General features: G+C 42.4%; 1 protein-coding gene across 8 annotated transcripts in view; it reads right to left on the reverse strand.

Moving 5' to 3' along the window:
• tctn1 (tectonic family member 1) overlaps positions 1-20470 on the reverse strand; it is a 1200810-nt gene that overhangs the window by 1053204 nt on the left and 127136 nt on the right. For 4 of the 8 annotated variants that reach the window (XM_037262831.1, XM_037262834.1, XM_037262829.1 and 1 more), the window contains 5 exons: positions 19909-20043; positions 19507-19632; positions 5379-5484; positions 5172-5307; positions 4929-5082 (listed from right to left, as the gene is read on the reverse strand). In XM_037262831.1, coding sequence (XP_037118726.1) covers positions 4929-5082; positions 5172-5307; positions 5379-5484; positions 19507-19632; positions 19909-20043 — 657 coding nt within the window. Of the gene's footprint in view, positions 1-793; positions 843-4928; positions 5083-5171; positions 5310-5378; positions 5485-19506; positions 19633-19908; positions 20044-20470 lie in introns of those variants that run through there. The other 4 variants (XM_037262833.1, XM_037262830.1, XM_037262832.1 and 1 more) reach the window with 4 other exon arrangements.

Here is a 20470-nt window from a genome sequence, read left to right on the forward strand (position 1 = left end):
ACACGCTGATATCGCGGGGCGTGCCTCTGAACAATGTGCGTCTGAACACTGCGGACAAGCGTGGAAAGCTGGCTGCCGCGCTTGCAACACGGATTGTTTATTTAGGGAATGCGAAAAGGGGAAAAGGGAGGCTTAAACACCAGCAAAGCAGGCGCACGAGGTGACTGATGAACCGGTCGTGGTGGCATCTCGTTATACAGCGGATCAGGCAAACGGGAATCAAGTGGTAGGCATGCATGTGTCAAGGCAGACAACCAGCCAGGCGTACCGTTACACAGCGGATCAGGCAAGCGGGAATCAGGTGGCATGTGTGCATGTGTCAAAGCAGACGATACGGCAAGGACTGACCCGCGAATAGCGTCTATACATACACACCCTAATCAGCGGGTAACACGGGACAGTTGGTGGCGATCAGCCGTATTGGTGACGTGCGCCCCGGAGGTCTAACACGGAGGGCGCATCAGCCAGGCAGCAGGGGCGAAAATGGAGACATGACAGCTGCGCACAAAGGAAAAATTCACCGCCGTGTAGAAAGAGTCGAGACAACGACTATGAGCACTCATAGCAGGGCGTGCCTTTCAGCAATGTGCAAAGTTTTGGAGGGGATACTGAACTTCCCGAAGGACATGACATAATAACTGAATGACATTAAAAGCAAGCTGGCTAATGTTAACCCCGGAATTACAGAAGCGGAAAGTCATGTTGGCGTTTTGGAATAAGGGGCCCAGATCGTGTAATCAACACTTATTAAGATGCTAAAAATAATTGCCCAGAACAAAAAAATAAACTGCTTGTCCAAGAAGGACGGTCCAGAAGAGAAAACCTCAGAATTTCTAACATCCCTGAAGGTGACGAAGAGAAAATGCTTGGTGATACTCTGGGGATACCCCAGACATCAGCGCTGGCCATTGAGAGTGCACTGCACACTCATCCCGTCAGCTCCAGCTTCTGCGATCCATAGTCATCAAATTTCTTTGATACAAGATCAAGGACGAGACGTTACGCAGGACTTGCGAAAAGGAAAATGTGTGTTGGAACAGAAGGCCCATCTATACCTCCTTCGCCTCACAATGTTTAGTTTCGTAAAATTATACCTCACAGTGACGAGTCCTCAGCCTTTAAAATAGGTCGACTAAGAGGTTTATGATGGAAGCCACAGGCGATGCTAATTAGACAACACATTGTCTGAACATGTCCCTATAGTTAAAAACAGTATTTCTAAGCTTAACATTGTTTTTGTCCAGGACTGTTGCATGACTGTGATTTTGTTTTATATAATTCTGTAGAACCACAATTTAAACGTGATGTTTGCCTATAATTGGTTAATTTTCTTCCATTGTTAAATATATTGCTATCATCATTTGTGGTGAATTTCAAAATTGAAAATTTTAAATTTTTGGTAAGTGGGAAGTTGAGGAATAGGTAGGAAAATGATGAACAGTTGAATGTTGGAACAGGTTGAATCGGTTGAAAAATGTAGAAATTAGAGTGAATTTCAAAATTGAAAATTTGGAATTCTTGGTAAGTGGAAAGTTGTGGAATAGGTAGGAAAAAGATGAACAGTTGAAAGTTGAAACGGGTTGAATCGTTTAAAAAACGTAGAAGTTAGAGCAAATGGTGAATGCCTCATAGTGAATGAATGGGAATTAAAAAAAATAATTGCGCCAAACATTTTTGTAATTTGGAATGAAACGAAATATATGGGTTCAGACAAAATGTACGGGTTCAGGAGGTTCACTTTTGGGGTTCAATTGTTGAAACGGGTTGAATCGGTCAAAAAATGGTAAAAGTTAGAGCAAATTTAGCCATTGAGGGCACTTCTTGTTGAAATAAGGTCACTTCCAGTTCATTTGGGGAACTTCTGGTTTAATTTAGGGCACTTCCGGTTTATTTGGGGTCACTTCCGGTATTAAGAGGTCACTTCCAGTTTCATTTAGGTCACTTCCGGTTTGATTTGGGGGACTTCTGGTTTGATTTGGGGCACTCCCGGTTTGATTTTGGTCACTTCCGGTTTAATTTAGGGCACTTCTGGTTTAGCTGAGGTCACTTCCGGTTCATTTTGGGTCACTTCCGGTTTAAAAAGGTCACTTCCGGTTTATTTGGGTCACTTCCGGTTTGATGTAGGTCACTTCCGGTTTGATTTGGGTCTTCCGGTTCACTTCCTGTTCATTTTTGGGCACTTCCGATTCACTTCCTGTTCATATTGGGTCACTTCCTGTTCATTTTGGGGCCCTTCCTGTTAGTTTTGGGGCACTTCCGGTTCACTTCGTGTTCATTTTGGGGCACTTCTGGGTCAAGCCAAGATGGCCGCCACACTGTTGAAGTGGGGGTGAAGGGGTGACGTGGGTAAGCATAGAGGAATTGGGGGTGGAGGGGAAATTAGAAGGGATAAACCAAATTTTGGAGAATTTGTCAAGAATTTCAAAATTGAAAATTTTGAATTTTCGGTAAGTGGGAAGTTGTAGAATAGGTAAGCAAAAGATGAACAGTTGAAAGTTGGAATGGGTTGAATCGGTTGAAAAATTTTGAAATTAGAGTTGAAAAAAGAGATTTTGGAGAATTGGGTGTGAATTTCAAAATTGAAAATTTTGAATTTTTGGTAATTGGGAAGTTGTGGAATAGGTAGGCAAAAGATGAACAGTTGAAAGTTGGAACGAGTTGAATCGGTTGAAAAATGTATAATTTACAGGTGAAAAACGAAATTTTGTGAAATTTTGCGGATATTATAGACGTGAAAACGTGAAATGTTTGAATTTGGAATGTCGAGAATCTTTCCGAATGTGATTTGAATGTGCTAAATGTTGTGGCATAGGTAGGCAAAAGATGAACAGTTGAAAGTTGGAACGGGTTGAATCGGTGGAAAAATGCAGAAATTAGAAGGGAAAAACGGAATTTTGGAGAATTTAGCGTGAATTTAAAATTTGAAAATTTTGAATTTTTGGTAAGTGGGAAGTTGTGGAAAAGGTAGGGAAAAGATGAACAGTTGAAAGTTGGAATGGGTTGAATCGGTTAAAAAATGTAGAAATTAGAGTTGAAAAGCTAAGTTTTGGAGAATTTTTTTGAATTTCAAATTTGAAAATTTGGTATTTTTGGTAAGTGGGAAGTTGTGGAATAGGTAGGCAAAAGATGAACAGTTGAAAGTTGGAATGGGTTGAATCGGTAGAGAAATGTAGAAATTAGAGTAGAAAAACGAAATTTTGGAGAATTCGGTTGAATTTAAAATTTGAAAATTTTGAATTTTTGGTAAGTGGGAAGTTGTGGAATAGGTAGAAAAAAGATGAACAGTTGAAATTTGGTCGAATTTCAAATTTGAAAATTTGGAATTACAATTTATAGTTGGAATGGGTTGAATCGGTTGAAAAATGTAGAAATTAGAGTAGAAAAACTAAACTTTGGAGAATTTGGTCGAATTTCAAATTTGAAAATGTGGAATTACGATTGAAAGTTGGAATGGGTTGAATCGGTTGAAAAATGTAGAAATTAGAGTAGAAAAACGAAATTTTTGAGAATTTGGTCGAATTTCAAATTTGAAAATTTGGAATTACAATTGAAAGTTGGAATGGGTTGAATCGGTTGAAAAATGTAGAAATTAGAGTAGAAAAACGAAATTTTGGAGAATTTGGTCGAATTTCAAATTTGAAAATGTGGAATTACAATTGAAAGTTGGAATAGGTTGAAAAATGTAGAAATTAGAGTAGAAAAACGAAATTTTGGAGAATTTGGTCGAATTTCAAATTTGAAAATTTGGAAATACAATTGAACGTTGGAATGGGTTGAATCGGTTGAAAAATGTAGAAATTAGAGTAGAAAACGAAATTTGGGAGAATTTGGTCTAATTTCAAATTTGAAAATTTGGAATTACAATTGAAAGTTGGAATGGGTTGAATCGGTTGAAAAATGTAGAAAGAGTAGAAAAACGAAATTTTGGAGAATTTGGTCGAATTTCAAATTTGGAATTTCAATTGAAAGTTGGAATGGGTTGAATTGGTAGAAAAACGAAATTATTGTGTGAAGGCGAAGGCCTTCACACAATAATAAAGTAGAATAACAATAATAAAGTAGAATAACAATGTCAAGGTCTTCACCTTCACACTAATAAAGGACAGGAATAACAATAGTGTGAAGGTCTTCACCTTCACACTAATAATAATAAAGGACAGGAATAACAATAGTGTGAAGGTCTTCACCTTCACACTAATAATAATAAAGGACAGGAATAACATTAGTGTGAAGGTGAAGACCTTCACACTAATAATAATAAAGGACAGGAATAACAGTAGTGTGAAGGTCTTCACCTTCACACTAATAATAATAATAAAGTGAATGGTGTAGAATAACAATGGGAAGGGCATCACCTTCACACAATAATAATAAAGGACAGGAATAACAATAGTGTGAAGGTCTTCACCTTCACACTAATAAAGGACAGGAATAACAATAGTCTGAAGGTCTTCACCTTCACACTAATAATAATAATAAAGGACAGGAATAACAATAGTGTGAAGGTCTTCACCTTCACACTAATAATAAAGGACAGGAATAACAATAGTGTGAAGGTCTTCACCTTCACACTAATAAAGGACAGGAATAACAAGTGTGAAGGCCTTCACCATCAAACTAATAAAGGACAGGAATAACAATAGTGTGAAAGTCTTTACCTTCACACTAATAAAGTAAATGGTGTAGAATAACATGAGTGTGAAGGCCTTCGCCTTCACACTAATTAGTATATGTGCTCCATCAAAAAAGGTCCAGGTAATGCGTTTTTTACGTTGCAATGAGTTGTTTTATGTGTCCAAAAGTCAATGTACTGTAATACGCAGAAGTTACCAACTGTTTTTTTCCAGAGACTGACGAGATCAGTCCTGTTTAGCCATGTTGCTCGGTCTGCGGAAATCTGGAGGAATCAATGTTCAAACCGTGCTTACCCTGTGATTATAGTTGTGCTTGATGGGCACCCAGTCAAGGGGATTTTGTAATGCAGAGTTTCCAAAAGTAGCAACATATTGGCGGCTGGTTTGTCCTCGCAGAACATCAAGAATGATGTGGGAAACAAGAGAGCAGTTGGCTACATCTTCCAGTCTGCAAAAGACAGAATACATCCAATCACATACTGTATGCATCTTTTCAATAGAATTATTTTTTTGGGGTTTGTGCTGAGAAGGTCATGCCTTAATGTGCACCCAGATATTGAGTCCGCACCAAACAACACAGGAGAACGATTATGAAGACTGTTCATACAGTCGTGATTTGCAGAACTCTGGAGAAGAGACAGTGTGTCTTCAGGGTTGACGTTTAACACCATTCCTGTAAGAACAACTGTTAAGGACATCAGAATTCAAAGAAATTGAAAAAGTCATTGCTAATGATAATTATACCATTCGTAAATAAAGGATATTCAGCAATTTCTTGCCCGGACAAAATAGGAAGCCCGACGATATGACCTGGATTTCCACTGTTCTGGAATGGCGCATTCTTAATCTCCTATTAGATGACACAAAACAGTTGCAAATTTAAATCAATATCTGTAATATACCAGTACAAAATGCAGATAATGCTGGTGACCATTGCAAGGTTTTGTTCCTGCCACCGCAGTTCAAGTGGTGCAATAGTGTTTCTGTGCACCTCTTACTGTGAATCTCTACTTGAATGCCTGCATGAGATAATCTGCTTCTATTTGTGATGTGCAACACTAAGTATATGTCCAACTATGAGTTGAAGTTCCCCTTAACACGAATGGGTATAATAAATTTAAGAAAATCCATCCATCCATTTTCTGAAGCGCTTAGTCCCCACGAGGGTCGCGGGAGTGCTGGAGCCTCTCCCAGCCGTCATCAGGCAGTAGGCGGGGGACACCCTGCCAGCCAATCGCAGGGCACACAGAGACAAACAACCATTTGCACTCGCACTCACACCTAGGGACAATTTGGAGTCCTCAATCGGCCTACCAAGCATGTTTTTGGGATGTGGGAGGAAACCGGAGTGCCCGGAGAAAACCCACGTGGGCCCGGGGATAACATGCAAACTCCACACAGGGAGGGCCGGAGGTGGAATCGAACCCGCACCCTCCTAACTGTGAGGCGGACGTGCTACCCAGTGCACCACCGAGCCGCAAATTTAAGAAAATATCAATAATAATTGATAATAATGAAATTGATAATAATGAAAAAAGTTTAATGCATGCATACATGGAGTCCAGAAATGTTTTAACAATTTCAGATGAGGCGCTTTAGTCTCCCTTTGATTTAGGCTCTTATCAGTAGATTTAGTATTTTTGTGAATGTGCATTCTGTTTTCTTCGTATGACGTAAATATTGCCAGTGACTCAAGTAATATTTGCAAAATATTCTATTGCACAAACCGGATTTGGTTGAAGTTGGGAAATTGTGTAAAATGTAGTATATAAAAACAAAATACAATGATTTGAAAATCCTTTTCAACCTATATTCAATTGAATACACTACAAAGACAACATATTTAATGCTCAAACTCATAAACATTATTTTATTTTTCAAATAATAAACACATTTTCAATGGGAGACAGGTCTGGACTGCAAGCGGGCCAGGGGAGAACCTGGACTCTTTTACTTCGAAGCCGCGCTGTTGTAACACGTGCAGAATGTGGCTTGGCATTATCTTGCTGAAATAAGCAGCGGCATCCATGAAAAAGACGTCGCTTGGATGGCAGCATATGTCGCTCCAAAATCTGTATGTACTGTTCAGTATTTATGTTGCCTTCACAGAAATGTAAGTCACCCATGCAATGGGAACTAATGCACCCACATACCATCACAGATGCTGGCTTTTGAACTTTGCGTTGATAACAGTCCGGATAGTCCGCTTCTTCTTTGGTCCGGAGGACACGACGTCCAGTGTTTCCAAAAACGATTTGAAAAGTGGACTCATCAGACCACAAAACACTTTTCCATTGTGCATCAGTCCATTTTACATGAGCTCGCGCCCAGAGAACCCGGCGGCGTTTCTGGATGTTGTTCATAAACGGCTTTTGCTTTGCATGGTAGAGTTTTAACCCGCACTTACTGATGTAGTGACGAACTGTATTTACTGACAGTGGTTTTCTGAAGTTTTCCTGAGCCCATTTGGTGAGATCCTTTACACACGTCGGTTTTTAAGGCAGTGCCGTCTGAGGGATCGAAGGTCACAGTCATTCAGTCTTGGTTTCCGGCCGTGGCGCTTACGTGCAGTGATTTCACCAGATTCTCTGAACCTTTTGATGATATTATGGACCGTAGATGTTGAAATCTCTAAATTCCTTGCAATTTTCCTTTGAGAAATGTTGTTCTTAAACTGTTCAACCATTTTCTCACGCAGTTGTGAACAAAGTGGTGAACCTCGCCCCATCCTTGCTTGTGAATGACTGAGCATGTTTGGGGAGACTCCTTTTGTACCCAGTCATGGTACCCACCTGTTCCCAATTAGCCTGATCACATGTGGGATGTTCCAAATAGGTGTTTGATGAGCTTTTCTCAGCTTTCTCAGTATTTTTTGCCACCTTTCCCAACTTCTACTGGACGTGTTGCAGCCATGAAAGTTAATTATTATTTGGCAAAAAACAATTAAGTTTATCAGTTTGAACATTAAATATGTTGTCTTTGTAGTGTATTCAATTGAATATGGGTTGAGAAGGATTTTCAAAATGTTGTATTTTGTTTTTATTTACATTTTACACAATTTCCCAACTTCAACCGAATCCGGTTTGTAATAAGTGTGTCTGCGACAAGCAGTGGCAGATAAAACTGATAATTTGAAAAAAATAGAAGAAAAAAATAAAACAAAGGCTTTACTTTTCTGTGAACCTTATTTTGTTCAACTCAGACGGACTTTAAGAGTATAGGGAGAGTATCCACCAATCCATTTTTTAACTACTTTTCCTCACGAAGGTTACAGGCGTGTCCCAGCTGACTAGGCAGTAGGCGGGGGACTCCCCTGAACCGGCAGGGCACACAGACACTCACACCTACGGGCAATTGAAAGTGGCCAATCGATTTACCATTCAGGAAACCCACACAGGCATGGGGAGAACTCCGCACAGGAAGGCCAAACCCGGAATCAAACCCACAAGCTCTGCACTGTGAGGTGACACGTTAACCAGTCAACCACCGTGCCTCCTATGTGGAGAGTATTTGTCTCCAAATTATTCTCACAAATACGTCTACAATTTTCAGATGTTTTCAAGACCAACAAATATCAGCTGTTTACACATTTTTGGAACTCATCCACGCCTCCTCCCCCTCGTAGTCTTGTGTCACATTGTTTGTTGTCATGGTGTCAGTTTGCGTCTCTGCCCTGCGTCTGCGCACTAGCCCTTCCCCGCCCGTGTCTATCCGTAATCATTGTAATCGCCGTCACCTGCCCCTTGTTACCAGTCTTGTAATTAAGTTCTGTCTGTGTGTCACTCCCTGTCGGATCGTCCTGTTAGTCAGTTCTCCCTGGTTTCCTGTTTGCCAGTTTTTTCCTGCCTGTTTGCCTCCCTGTTAGTCCTGCTATGTCCTCCGGCCTGTTTGTTCCCCTCATCCTCTCCTCCACCACCCTTTTCCCTTCAATAAACCCTCGTCCAAGCTGCATTTAGTCGCCCAGCTCCATTCCGCAGGTGACAGACACTCTCGCTCCTGCATTCCTCCTCTGGAAACTTCTACCCTCAGTCACAAGCTGTCACAATACCTACTCTTTGGCACATGTGATTGTATCTTGAGCTATGCTGTTATCTTGCTGTGACCCTTCTCTTGCTTTCACTGGCTTTCCTTTCTGTCTGACACTCTTTGCACATAGGTAGGAGTTGATCTCGGTTAAGACTGCAAGGCCACACATAATCACACAAGCTAGGCAGAGGTGCCCCCTTGCAGGAGAGTGGCCAAGAGTAGTATAAGAATAGGAACCTTGGAGGTGGGGGCTAGACCTTCCTCCGCAATCTCGCAGAGAAGGCTCCACAGCTGTGTATCAATCTTTCTGGCATACATTAAATACTTAAACTAAGAAGGTAGCCTCCTGGTAATTACGATTAGCATAGCAAGCATTAAAGATAAAGAACTGGGACAATATCTAACATTGGGCTGACACCTTCCTCCTTGGATGTGTGTCAATCGTGATCTTGTAGGCGATGCTGTCCTTGGAGAAATGTCTCACGCGTCCCCCCGTCTTCAGTTAGGCGAATACAAGCAGAAACGGATAACTTTTTTCTGAGTTCATCCGAAAAATAGGATGCCCAGGGAAACTGATTGCCCACCTCTGTCTATTTGTGTCAAGGGGCTCTAAACTCGTCAGCAATACGGTACAAAACCAAAAATAAACGATTATTTTTTACATCAATACACAGTATTGTTTACACATTTCCCACCTCAGTGCTATTCATACTTCACACAGCCACTCATGGAAACAAAAAATTCAGTACAACTGCAGGTGAGCGAGAGCTCAGGATTTCATGACACTGCCTGGCACTCATGGGAAATGTGGTCAACTTCATGCAAAACCCTCCCGATCTTTGTCCATATGGCGCCACCATAAATCAACAAAAAATTTATCCTGTATAATATGCCTTTAACACAAATCAAGAAACAAAATTCAACAGTGATTTATTACCTTCAAGCCCTGTCTTGAAGCTGGTAGCCCTTCTACTCCTACTTCTGGTGCTCATACTACCACTTCAACTGTTTGTTGTTCTGCTGCTTCCTCTTCTGCTGCTACTACTTCTTAATTTTAATTCAAGATGATGCCACGGTAGGCAGCGTTACCACAGCTCCCAAGTTTTTCTTGTTTTCGTGCATTTCTCTTTGTTTTTAAGTTATTTTTTTCCCTGACTCTCTGGGTCGTGTTTCCATAGATATCTAACCCACCATGTATCTGTAAAGTTTCGTAAGCGTGGTGGCACTTTCTTCTACTCTTTCTGGGACTTTTCACTGCCTCACTTGGCGAACCCATGAGCCACAGCATTGTTTACACTGGAGATCAGCTGCTAACGCTGTGCAACAGGAGAGTACTCCAAGAGCAGCCTGAGATTCCGAAGGAAATATGGCATCAAAGAAGGTGATGCAGAGCTGGAGTGAAGCACCGAGCATTGTCATTGATAATATAAGATCTTTGCTCTACAAGATGGAAGAGCTGATGGTGCTAACCAGACTGCAGTGGGACTACCAGCAGAGCAGCATCCTGCGACTTGTCTCACAGACCACACCAGACTCCGTCATAAATTTGGATGGCTTTCAACTGGTGAGAGTGGATCAGAGCGCGAGGGAAACTGGTAAGTAGAAAGGTGAAGGACTGGCGATGTACATCAAAGAGAGATGGTGTCAACCAGGACACATCACTGTGAAGGAGCAGCGCTGTAACATAGACATTGAACTGCTAGAGGTTAGCGTTTGGCCATACCACCCGGCCCGGGAGTTTTCACGTCATTGTGCTAACTGTTTACATCCCACCCTTGGCCAACACTACGGCAGCCTGTGAGGACAATCACACTACCGTCTCCCAGTTACAGACAGTACATCCACAGGCCCTCATTATCATCTCTAGAGATTTCAACCATGCCTTACTTCCTACACTCTCCCTAACTTCACCCAGTATGTTGACTGTCACACAAGGGACAATAAAACTCTGGACTTGTTGCTTGCCATCATAAAGGAGGCTTGCAGCTCATCACCCCTCCAGCCGCTTGGCCACTCGGACCTGGTCTTCTTCACCCGATCTACACCCCCCTATGGTTAAGAGGAACCCCTCCCACACCAAAAAGGTGATAAGGCTGTAGTCTGAGGACTGCAGTGAGGTCTTGAAAATGGTCTGTTTTAAATGCATAGACTGGCAGGAACTCTGAAGGCCTCACGGTGAGGACATTGATGCCCTCACCTACTGCATCACGGACGATATCAACTTCTGTGCCAACTAAGAAGGTACGGTGCTTCTCCAACAACAAACCGTGGATGACCCCAGAACTCAAGGCCTTGCTGAATGAGAAGAGGGGTTTCTTATCTGGAGATATGGAGGAAGTGAGAAGAGTGCAGAAGAATCTGAAATACAAGCTCCAGAAAGGCAAAGAAAGCTTTAGGAGGAAGATGGAAGAACAGCTCCAACAAAACAAAGTCTGAGAAGTCTGGAGAAACATGAATAAAAGCTCTGGCCACCTTGAGGACAATTGATGAGCTCGCGCTCCTGCTGACCCGTTGTGGGTTAACAACCTGAATCTGTTTTTCAATAGATTTGACTCTGGTCGTTAACGACCCCCCCCCCCCCCCTTTCCTCCAGCTACCTTAAACTGCCTCCTCCCTCTCCTGGTGCAGTACCATAGCTACCTGCACTTTCCCGCCCCCATCTCCTGACGCAACTCAGCAACACGTCCACCTCAACACACTGCTAAAATGGTGAGGTGTCAGCTCAGAAAGACAAAGATCAAGAAGGCAGCAGGTCCAGGTGGAATCGGCACCAGATTGATCAGGGACTGTGCAGACCAGCTCTGTCAGGTCGTCCTGCATATCTTCAACCTGAGCCTTAATCTGGAGAGGGTCCTTGAACTGTGGAAGATTTTCTGTGTGGTTCCAGTGCCAAGGATTGCACACCCGAGGGAGCCCAATCACCACAGACCTGTGGGCCTGACCTCTTATCTGATGAAGAACATGTAGAGGCTCATCCTACGCCCACTGTTGAGCTCTGCAATTCGCCTACCAGCCCAGCATCAGAGTGGAAAACGCCATCATCCACTTGCTACAAAAATCCCTCTCTTATCTGAAGGAGGCGGGGAACACTGAGGGTCATGTTCTTTGACTTCTTCAGTGCCTTCAACACCATTTAGCCTGCACTGCACATACGCGAACAGGACACGTTCTGGTGGGCAAAAATTACCCTTTGTTTTAAACTCAAAAGAATAGAATACACTGTGATCAGGTTTTAATCAAGGAATGAAGCTGAGACCTTGAGGCCTCAAAGTTTTCATTAAGTGTGGACCAAAATAAAAAGAAAAGACACTACAAGAAAATGTACGGTTTCACAAGCTGAGTAATGTAAATTGTACTGTAATTAATGAATTAATTACATGAATTGACTAATAGATTAATAATTCAGAATCATAAAAAGATTGGCAGTGTATCATCTTCTTTGGCATTGTACAAGATGAAAGAAACTTTGTTTGCATAACACAAAATTAGATGTCAATTTAAAAAAGACAAAAAGCTTTCAGTACTTTTTGGGGGAAGTCAAAGATGAGTCATTCTGCCGTGCCTGCGAGAAACATCAGTGTACTGCATGAAAATCATCTATTCAAAAACAAGCCATTAGTGAGAATTCCACTGTACATTATATCTAAATATAAACGTGAAAACCCCATTTTTATGCAGCCAGAGCGCATTTTTCTGAAAGGAGCTCAAACAAAACTGGCATGACGCATTGACACAAAAATAGGATCATTATTAATGGTGACTTATATATATACCGTAATTCCCGGACTATAAGCCGCAACCTTTTGCACAAGCTTTGAACACTGCGGCTTGTCGTCCGGTGTGGCGTATTTTGTGATTTTTGTGATGACTAATACACTCATTTCTGAAGAAAGGAAGCTTTTACACACAAACCCTCATTATGGGGACAAAAGAAATGCATGTGATGTCGCTTTTAAGTTAAAGGCAGTCGATTTGGCTCTTAACGAAGGAACTAGAGTTGCTCATGCACTGTAGAGGTTTCCTTCGGTCACTAGAGGGCACTGGGCTATTGTTGATGACATCGTGTTGCATCACCCTGTTCTTTCTTTATTTCCTGGTCACGTCGACTCTGGAGCTATATGTGTAGCTTGTATCACATTGCCAACTTTACCCCTGTAAGTGGTCCTTTTTTATTTGTTATTTGTTGTGTGTTGCTAGTGTTCCCTGCAGTTTATTAAGGTTGTCGCTGAGATGTATACATGTTTGTATGTTTGCAGAGCTCCTTCATCTCTGTCAATAAAAATTATGTGAATAAAAGTTATGCGTCCCCAAAGAACCATCTCTTTCGTGACAATATTCCTTGTGCATATTCTCTTAAAAATGGTAATTAAACATTAAAAGACTTGCAGCTTATATATGAACAAAACAAGATTTGCCCCTAAATTCAGCTGGTGCGGTTTATAATCCGGAAATTACGGTATATAGTATATATAGACCTGCTGCACGTACAACAACTAACCGAGGTTTACGCCAAACTTCAGCATGCTGCGCAAAGCCAAGGAGGAGGCCTACAGGAGTGGGGACCGTGACCTGTTCATGCAGGCCAGGAACACAATGACATGCCTACCGGTGGGACATGCCCGGAACACCTCCCCAGGGAGGCGTCCAGGAGGCATCCTGATGAGATGCCCGAGCCACCTCATCTGGCTCCTCTCAACGTGGAGGAACAGCGACACTACTCCGAGTCTCTCCCGGATGACCGAGCTTCTCACCTTATCTCTAAGGGAGAGCCCGGACATCCTGCGGAGGAAACTCATTTCGGCCGCTTGTATCCGGGATCTCGTTCTTTCGGTCACGACCCATAGCTCGTGACCATAGGGTAGGAGAGTAAATCGACCGGTAAATTGAGAGCTTTGCCTTTTGGCTCAGCTCTCTCTTTACCACGACGGACCGGTACAGAGTCCGCATTATTGCCGACGCTGCACCGATCCGCCTGTCGATCTCGCGCTCCATCCCCCTTTCACTCGTGTATATATATATATATACGTATATATATATATATATACGTGTATATACATGCAGGCCAGGAACACAATGACATGCCTACCGGTGGGACATATATATCCGGGATATATATATACATATATATATATATATATACGTATATATATATATATGAATATACACGGCGGCTCGGTGACGCGCTGGGTAGCACGTCCGCCTCACAGTTAGGAGGGTGCGGGTTCGATTCCACCTCCGGCCCTCCCTGTGTGGAGTTTGCATGTTCTCCCCGGGCCCGCGTGGGTTTTCTCCGGGCACTCCGGTTTCCTCCCACGTCCCAAAAACATGTTTGATAGGCCGATTGAAGACTCCAAATTGTCCCTAGGTGTGAGTGCGGGTGCAGATGGTTGTTTGTCTCTGTGTGCCCTGCGATTGGCTGGCAACCGGTTCAGGGTGTCCCCCGCCTACTGCCCGATGACGGCTTGGATAGGCTCCAGCACACCCGCGACCCCCGTGGGGACGAAGCGGTTCAGAAGATGGATGGATGGATGGATGAATATACACTGCTCAAAAAAATTAAAGGAACAGTTTTTTATCAGGGTATGGCATGAATTCAATTACACTTTTCTGATAAGGTTTTGGTCAGGTACGTGGCAGAGGGCGTTGTTAATCAGTTTCAGCTACATTGGTGTTGATGGAATTAACAACAGGTGCACTAGAGGGGCAACAACGAGATGGTCCCCAAAACAGGACTGATTTTGCAGGTGGAGGCCATTTCAAGTTCCTCCCTCTTGATCTTTTTTAACCGTTTTTCCACGTGTTGGCTTTAGCTAGAGTCATTATCACGACTGGGAGCATGAGGCGATTTCTTAACCCTCCTGAAGTTGCGCAGATTGTCCAACTCCTCCAGGATGGCACATCCATGCGTATATACAGCTTTGTATATACAGTGCCTTGCGAAAGTATTCGGCCCCCTTGAACCTTTCAACATTTCGCCACATTTCAGGCTTCAAACATAAAGATATAAAATTTTAATTTTTTGTCAAGAATCAACAACAAGTGGGACACAATCGTGAAGTGGAACGAAATTTATTGGATAATTTAAACTTTTTTAATAAATAAAAAACTGAAAAGTGGGGCGTGCAATATTTTTCGGCCCCTTTACTTTCAGTGCAGCAAACTCACTCCAGAAGTTCAGTGAGGATCTTTGAATGATCCAATGTTGTCCTAAATGACTGATGATGATAAATAGAATGCACCTGTGTGTAATCAAGTCTCCGTAAAATGCACCTGCTCTTTGATAGTCTCAGGGTTCTGTTTAAAGCGCAGAGAGAACCATGAAGACAAAGGAACACACCAGGCAGGTCCGAGATACTGTTGTGGAGAAGTTTAAAGCCGGATTTGGATTCAAAAAGATTTCCCAAGCTTTTCAGTTTTTTATTTGTTAAAAAAGTTTAAATTATCCAATAAATTTCGTTCCACTTCATGATTGTGTCCCACTTGTTGTTGATTCTTGACAAAAAATTAAAATTTTATATCTTTATGTTTGAAGCCTGAAATGTGGCGAAATGTTGAAAAGTTCAAGGGGGCCGAATACTTTCACAAGGCACTGTATATTGAAATGGGCACAATGCAAAACGATATGTTTGGCGTAAAAGCAACACAGCTCATCACCCTGAACACACCATCCCCACTGTCAAACATGGTGGTGGCAGCATCATGGTTTGGGCCTGCTTTTCTTCAGCAGGGACAGGGAAGATGGCTAAAATTGATGGGAAGATGGATGGAGCCAAATACAGGACCATTCTGGAAGAAAACCTGTTGGAGTCTGCAAAAGACCTGAGACTGGGACGGAGATTTATCTTCCAACAGGACAATGATCCAAAACATAAAGCCAAATCTACAATGGAATGGTTAACAAATAGACGTATCCAGGTGTTAGAATGGCCAAGTCAAAGTCCAGACCTGAATCCAATCGAGAATCTGTGGAAAGAGCTGAAGACTGCTGTTCACAAACACTCTCCATCCAACCTCACTGAGCTCGAGCTGTTTTGCAAGGAAGAATGGGCAAGAATTCCAGTCTCTCGATGTGCAAAACTGATAGAGACATACCCCAAGCGACTTGCAGCTGTAATTGCAGCAAAAGGTGGCGCTACAAAGTATTAGCGCAAGGGGGCCGAATAATATTGCACGCCCCACTTTTCAGTTTTTTATTTGTTAAAAAAAAGTTTAAATTATCCAATACATTTTGTTCCACTTTTATATCTTTGTTTGAAGCCTGAAATGTCGCGAAATGTTGAAAGGTTCAAGGGGGCCGAATACTTTCGCAAGGCACTGTATATATACGTATATATATATTTCTCGGCAACCCAAAATGTTCAAACAGCCATATTGACCCTAAAAAAAAAACATACCTGTCTGGAGCCGCAAAAATCTAAAAGCTTTTTATAAGGCAACATAGACTGTCAATACATGAGCTGTATGCCTACTATTAAAATAATTAAGTAGGCTACAAATAAAAGTTTAAGATCATCGGATGTTTGAGAATATTTGTCAATTTTCACACATGTCCTGAGTGTTGTTAGTCACCTAAATGTTGAACAGTGGCTGTGATGAACCGAAGTTCGTTTGGCACGCTCAAACATGGCCAATAAAAATTCTTGAATCTTGAAATACAAAGCAACAAAGTGACGCAAAACGTCGCCCCTGGATAGCCAGCGGACTTTGTTGTGCAGCAGGACATCGACATATTCGCTGTCAACTTCATCTAGCAATTCACGGAACTGGCGGTGGTTTAATGCTTTTGCGATTATTTTGTTCAAAATATGGATGACAAGGTTCATTACCACCATATGCTCTGGTGGGAATGTTTACGCACACAGCGCCTCTTGGTGCAATATGCAATGGAATGCAAGCAAATTTCGATCCAATGCTTTCTGTCGTAAAGTCACAAACCTTTGCGAGCGACACTCTCATACTCGGTGCGCCGCCTGAAATCAGGTGGCCAGTGTATATCTCTGTCATATAAACACTGCAGCACAGCCTCGCAGATGTCCTCCCCCCATGTCTGGCCTTTTAGTGGTATCAATTTCTTCTTGATTTCTCCTCAGGTGACTCTCCTGTGAAGCTCCTGAAGTATGCTGACGACACCACTCTCATCGGACTGATCCAGGACGGTGATGAGACTGCGTACAGACAGGAGGTGGAGCGGCTGGTCCACTGGTGCAGCCAAAACCACCTGGAGCTGAACCCGCTCAAGACCGTGGAGATGACAGTGGACTTCAGGCGAGACCCTTCACCACCTTTACACCTCACTATCCGCAGTAATACTATTCTCTCCACAGACACCTTCAAGTTCCTGGGAACCACAATCTCTCGGGACCTGAAATGGACCGGCCACATAGACTCTGTCCGGAAGAAGGCCCAGCAGAGGCTGTACTTCCTGAGACAGCTCAAGAAGTTCAACCTGCCGCGAGAGCTTCCGAAGACCTTCTACACTGCCATCATCCAGTCTGTCCTCTGCACCTCCATCACTGTCTGGTTTGGATCGGCCTCCAAACAAGACGAGCACAGACTGCAACGGACAATCAGGACTGCAGAAAAGATAATTGGAATCAACCTCCCATCTATCCAAGACTTGTACCTGTCCAGGACCAGGAAACGTGCAAGGAACATCTCTACAAACCCTTCTCACCCAGGTTGCAGTCTGTTTGAACTACTCCCCTCCGGACGGCGTTATAGAGCTCGGTACGCCAAAACCAGCAGACACAGAGACAGCTTCTTCCCCCAGGCTGTTGCTCTGATGAACTCACACCACTCTTAGAGTCTCAGAGTCATTACTGTGCAATAACATCCTGCTCTCCACACCTTTTTTGAATTTGTCTACACTGTTTGTACTATGTGTCCTCTCTGCATCCATTGCAGCCTGGTCATCCTAGATAAGGGACCTTCCCATCTATGGTCTCTTCTCAAGGTTTCTCATTTCCCCTAGCTGGAGTTTTGAGTTTTTCCTTGCCCTCTTGGGAGTTTAAGATCAGGGGATGTTAGAGAATATTTGCCATTTTTCACATGTCCTGAGTGTTGTTAGTCACCTAAATGTTGAACAGAGGCTGTGATTTACCGAAGTCAAATTCCTTGTTTGGCACGCTCAAACATGGCGAATAAAAAACTCTTGAATCTTGACTCTTCTTGCGGTCCATTAGAGTTCACGTAACTGCATAGCAGAGCTGTCTGTTCGATATCGGTCACATCACACGACTCATCACAGGCAATTGAGAAAGCTGGAGCTGAATCGATGTCCTTGATTTGCTGATCGGTGATATTGTTTGCCATTCAAATTACCATTTCCTTCACTGTTTTTGCAGAGAGAGGCATGTCTTTAATTTTCTGAATGATCTCGGTTTTGTTTTTGAAGTCCCGAAATAGGCACTCTGATATTTTAACGAATGAATCCTTCATGTACTCGCCATCGGTGAATGGTTTTCCGCGCTTTATTATTTCCCGGGCTGCAACAAAACTTGCCGCAGTAGTAGAGTTTGGAGATGCAATTCACTTCTTGAAACAGTTTTTTCGTTCCTCATATTGCACCTTTCCTCTCAGTTCCAACTTGGTGATCGTTAGCAAATTTAGCATGCCTTAGCTGAAAATGTCGCTCCAAATTGCTCTTCTTGTTATATTTGACAACTTCTCAATGCAAATCGAACATTCAGGCAATCCTTCAGCATTGGCAATGAAAGCAAATAGTTGAGTCCACTCTTTCTTAAACCCTCTGTTCTCATCTGCAATCTTTCTCTTTTTGCCTTTTGAATCCATGGCCCGTCACTCACACACCTGTTTGTTTACAACTCGCCTGTGCAGTCGCTTGCTATGACGCAATTTTGCGCCATTCTGAAATTCGGTATTTTTAATATATTTACAACTACGTACATTTTCTACAGCATAAGAATGTTTGTGTCATGATTACCATCTAAAAAACATATTTAAAAAACAAAAAAACAACAACATATTTTTCCATTTTCATGCATTTTTGCAAGGGCTCCAGGGAGCCGCTAGGGGTGTGCTAAAGAGCCGCATGCGGCTCTGGAGCCGCGGGTTGCCGACCCCTGCCCTATACAGTCCTCAGGCTCCCTAACAGAAACAGTAGGTTTATTTACATTTCAAAAACCAGAAGCCATTCATTTACAAATCTGATTGCACTTTAGTTTACATATTTAAATGTTCAGATATTAAGATGTGATAGGCAGTTTTTGCATGATTTGGATGAGGCAAAATAACATACTTTTTCTCTCGAATATATTGTTATAATCATTTGTTTCAGATGTACTGTAATTATTTTCTGTACAAAAATTAAATTTGGTGTTCAAAAAGTCTTTTTTCAAACTTGAATCTTGAAAATGAGGGGTTCATCTTATAATCAAGGTCGTCTTATATTCGGGCCAATACGGTATTTGAGTGTATGCTTTAAGTTAAAGTTAAAAGTTAAAGTTAAAGTCCCAATGATCGTCACACACACATCTAGGTGTGGTGAAATTTGTCCTCTGCATTTAACCCATCCCCGTGTGATTTTAATCCATCCCCTGGGGGAGAGGGGAGCAGTGAGCAGCAGCGGTGCCGCGCTCGGGAATCATTTGGTGATCTAACCCCCCAATTCCAACCCTTAATGCTGAGTGCCAAGCAGGGAGGCAATGGGTCCCATTTTTATAGTCTTTGGTATGACCCAATCTAGCAATCACAATGGAGTAAATGGTCCATTTACTGATAAGCAATTAATTTATAACTCAAGTCAATAAGATTGCAATCTGGAAAATGTATCGTTTTGCAAAAGACGGCTTTTACGACAAAAAAACAATTGGAGCTTAAATTATACCTGAATGAATTTGACAGAGAATTCCTGCTCCAGGCTAAATGGTGTTATATGAAAATTCCCAAGCAACAGATGCACTGTAGTATTGACTATTTGGCCTGCCTTGTTGTACTTCACAAAATATGCAACCTGAGAAAAAAAAAAAAAAAAAGTACATTTAGGAGCAGCATCGAACAAACATAGAGTGGTCCTCTCACAACCTAAAGGTTGTGGGCTCGTTCCACAGCCCTTGTGATAAGGTCAAAGTGTCCTGAACCGCCAGTTGGTCCTGATGCTGCACCCTCAGTAGGGGAATGAAGGGACAGCGATGAGTACCATGAAGGTAGAAAAGTCCTTTACAAGTGAAAGCCCATCAACATTAACATTTTGAACCCGATTTCAGTCAAAAAGGTTATTTAAACTCACCTTCAACACAACATTTATGCAGACTTTTTGATTAAGGAGAGAGGGCTGCATGTTTTCCTCTTCATCGATAATGACTTCATTTTGAGTGCCATCCAAAGACTGCAAAACAAGTGAAGCCATCTCCACGGGAACAACCTGAAAATCGATAACTCAGAGGTAAATCAATGTATTTTCTTGTTAAGGCTTTAGTGCAGTGGTTCTTAACCTTGTTCGAGGTACCGAACCCCACTAGTTTCATATGCGCATTCACCGAACCCCTCTTAGGTGGCGGTCCGAAGCTCGCTAGAGGCTTTCGTTGGTGAAATGATTGATCTAGTTGTAGGGAGGATGTGATATTTTAATATGACCTACATAGATTTTATATTAACACATTTCTGATTGTTGGGAGCTGTTTTTTGGTCATCGTTTTATGAAAATCAATGTTTGATTGCGAAACGCAACAGGCATTGCTGCAAAAGGGTCCTTGCTGCAGAACCAATCAAAACCCGTAACGTCACGTGACTTGATGTCTCCCAATGGCATTCCTCCAACTCAGGAACTAGGAAGTGAAATATTGCCCCCG

Source organism: Syngnathus acus, chromosome 10 (assembly GCF_901709675.1).
Source record: "Syngnathus acus chromosome 10, fSynAcu1.2, whole genome shotgun sequence".
In the NCBI taxonomy this organism is placed as follows: domain Eukaryota; kingdom Metazoa; phylum Chordata; class Actinopteri; order Syngnathiformes; family Syngnathidae; genus Syngnathus; species Syngnathus acus.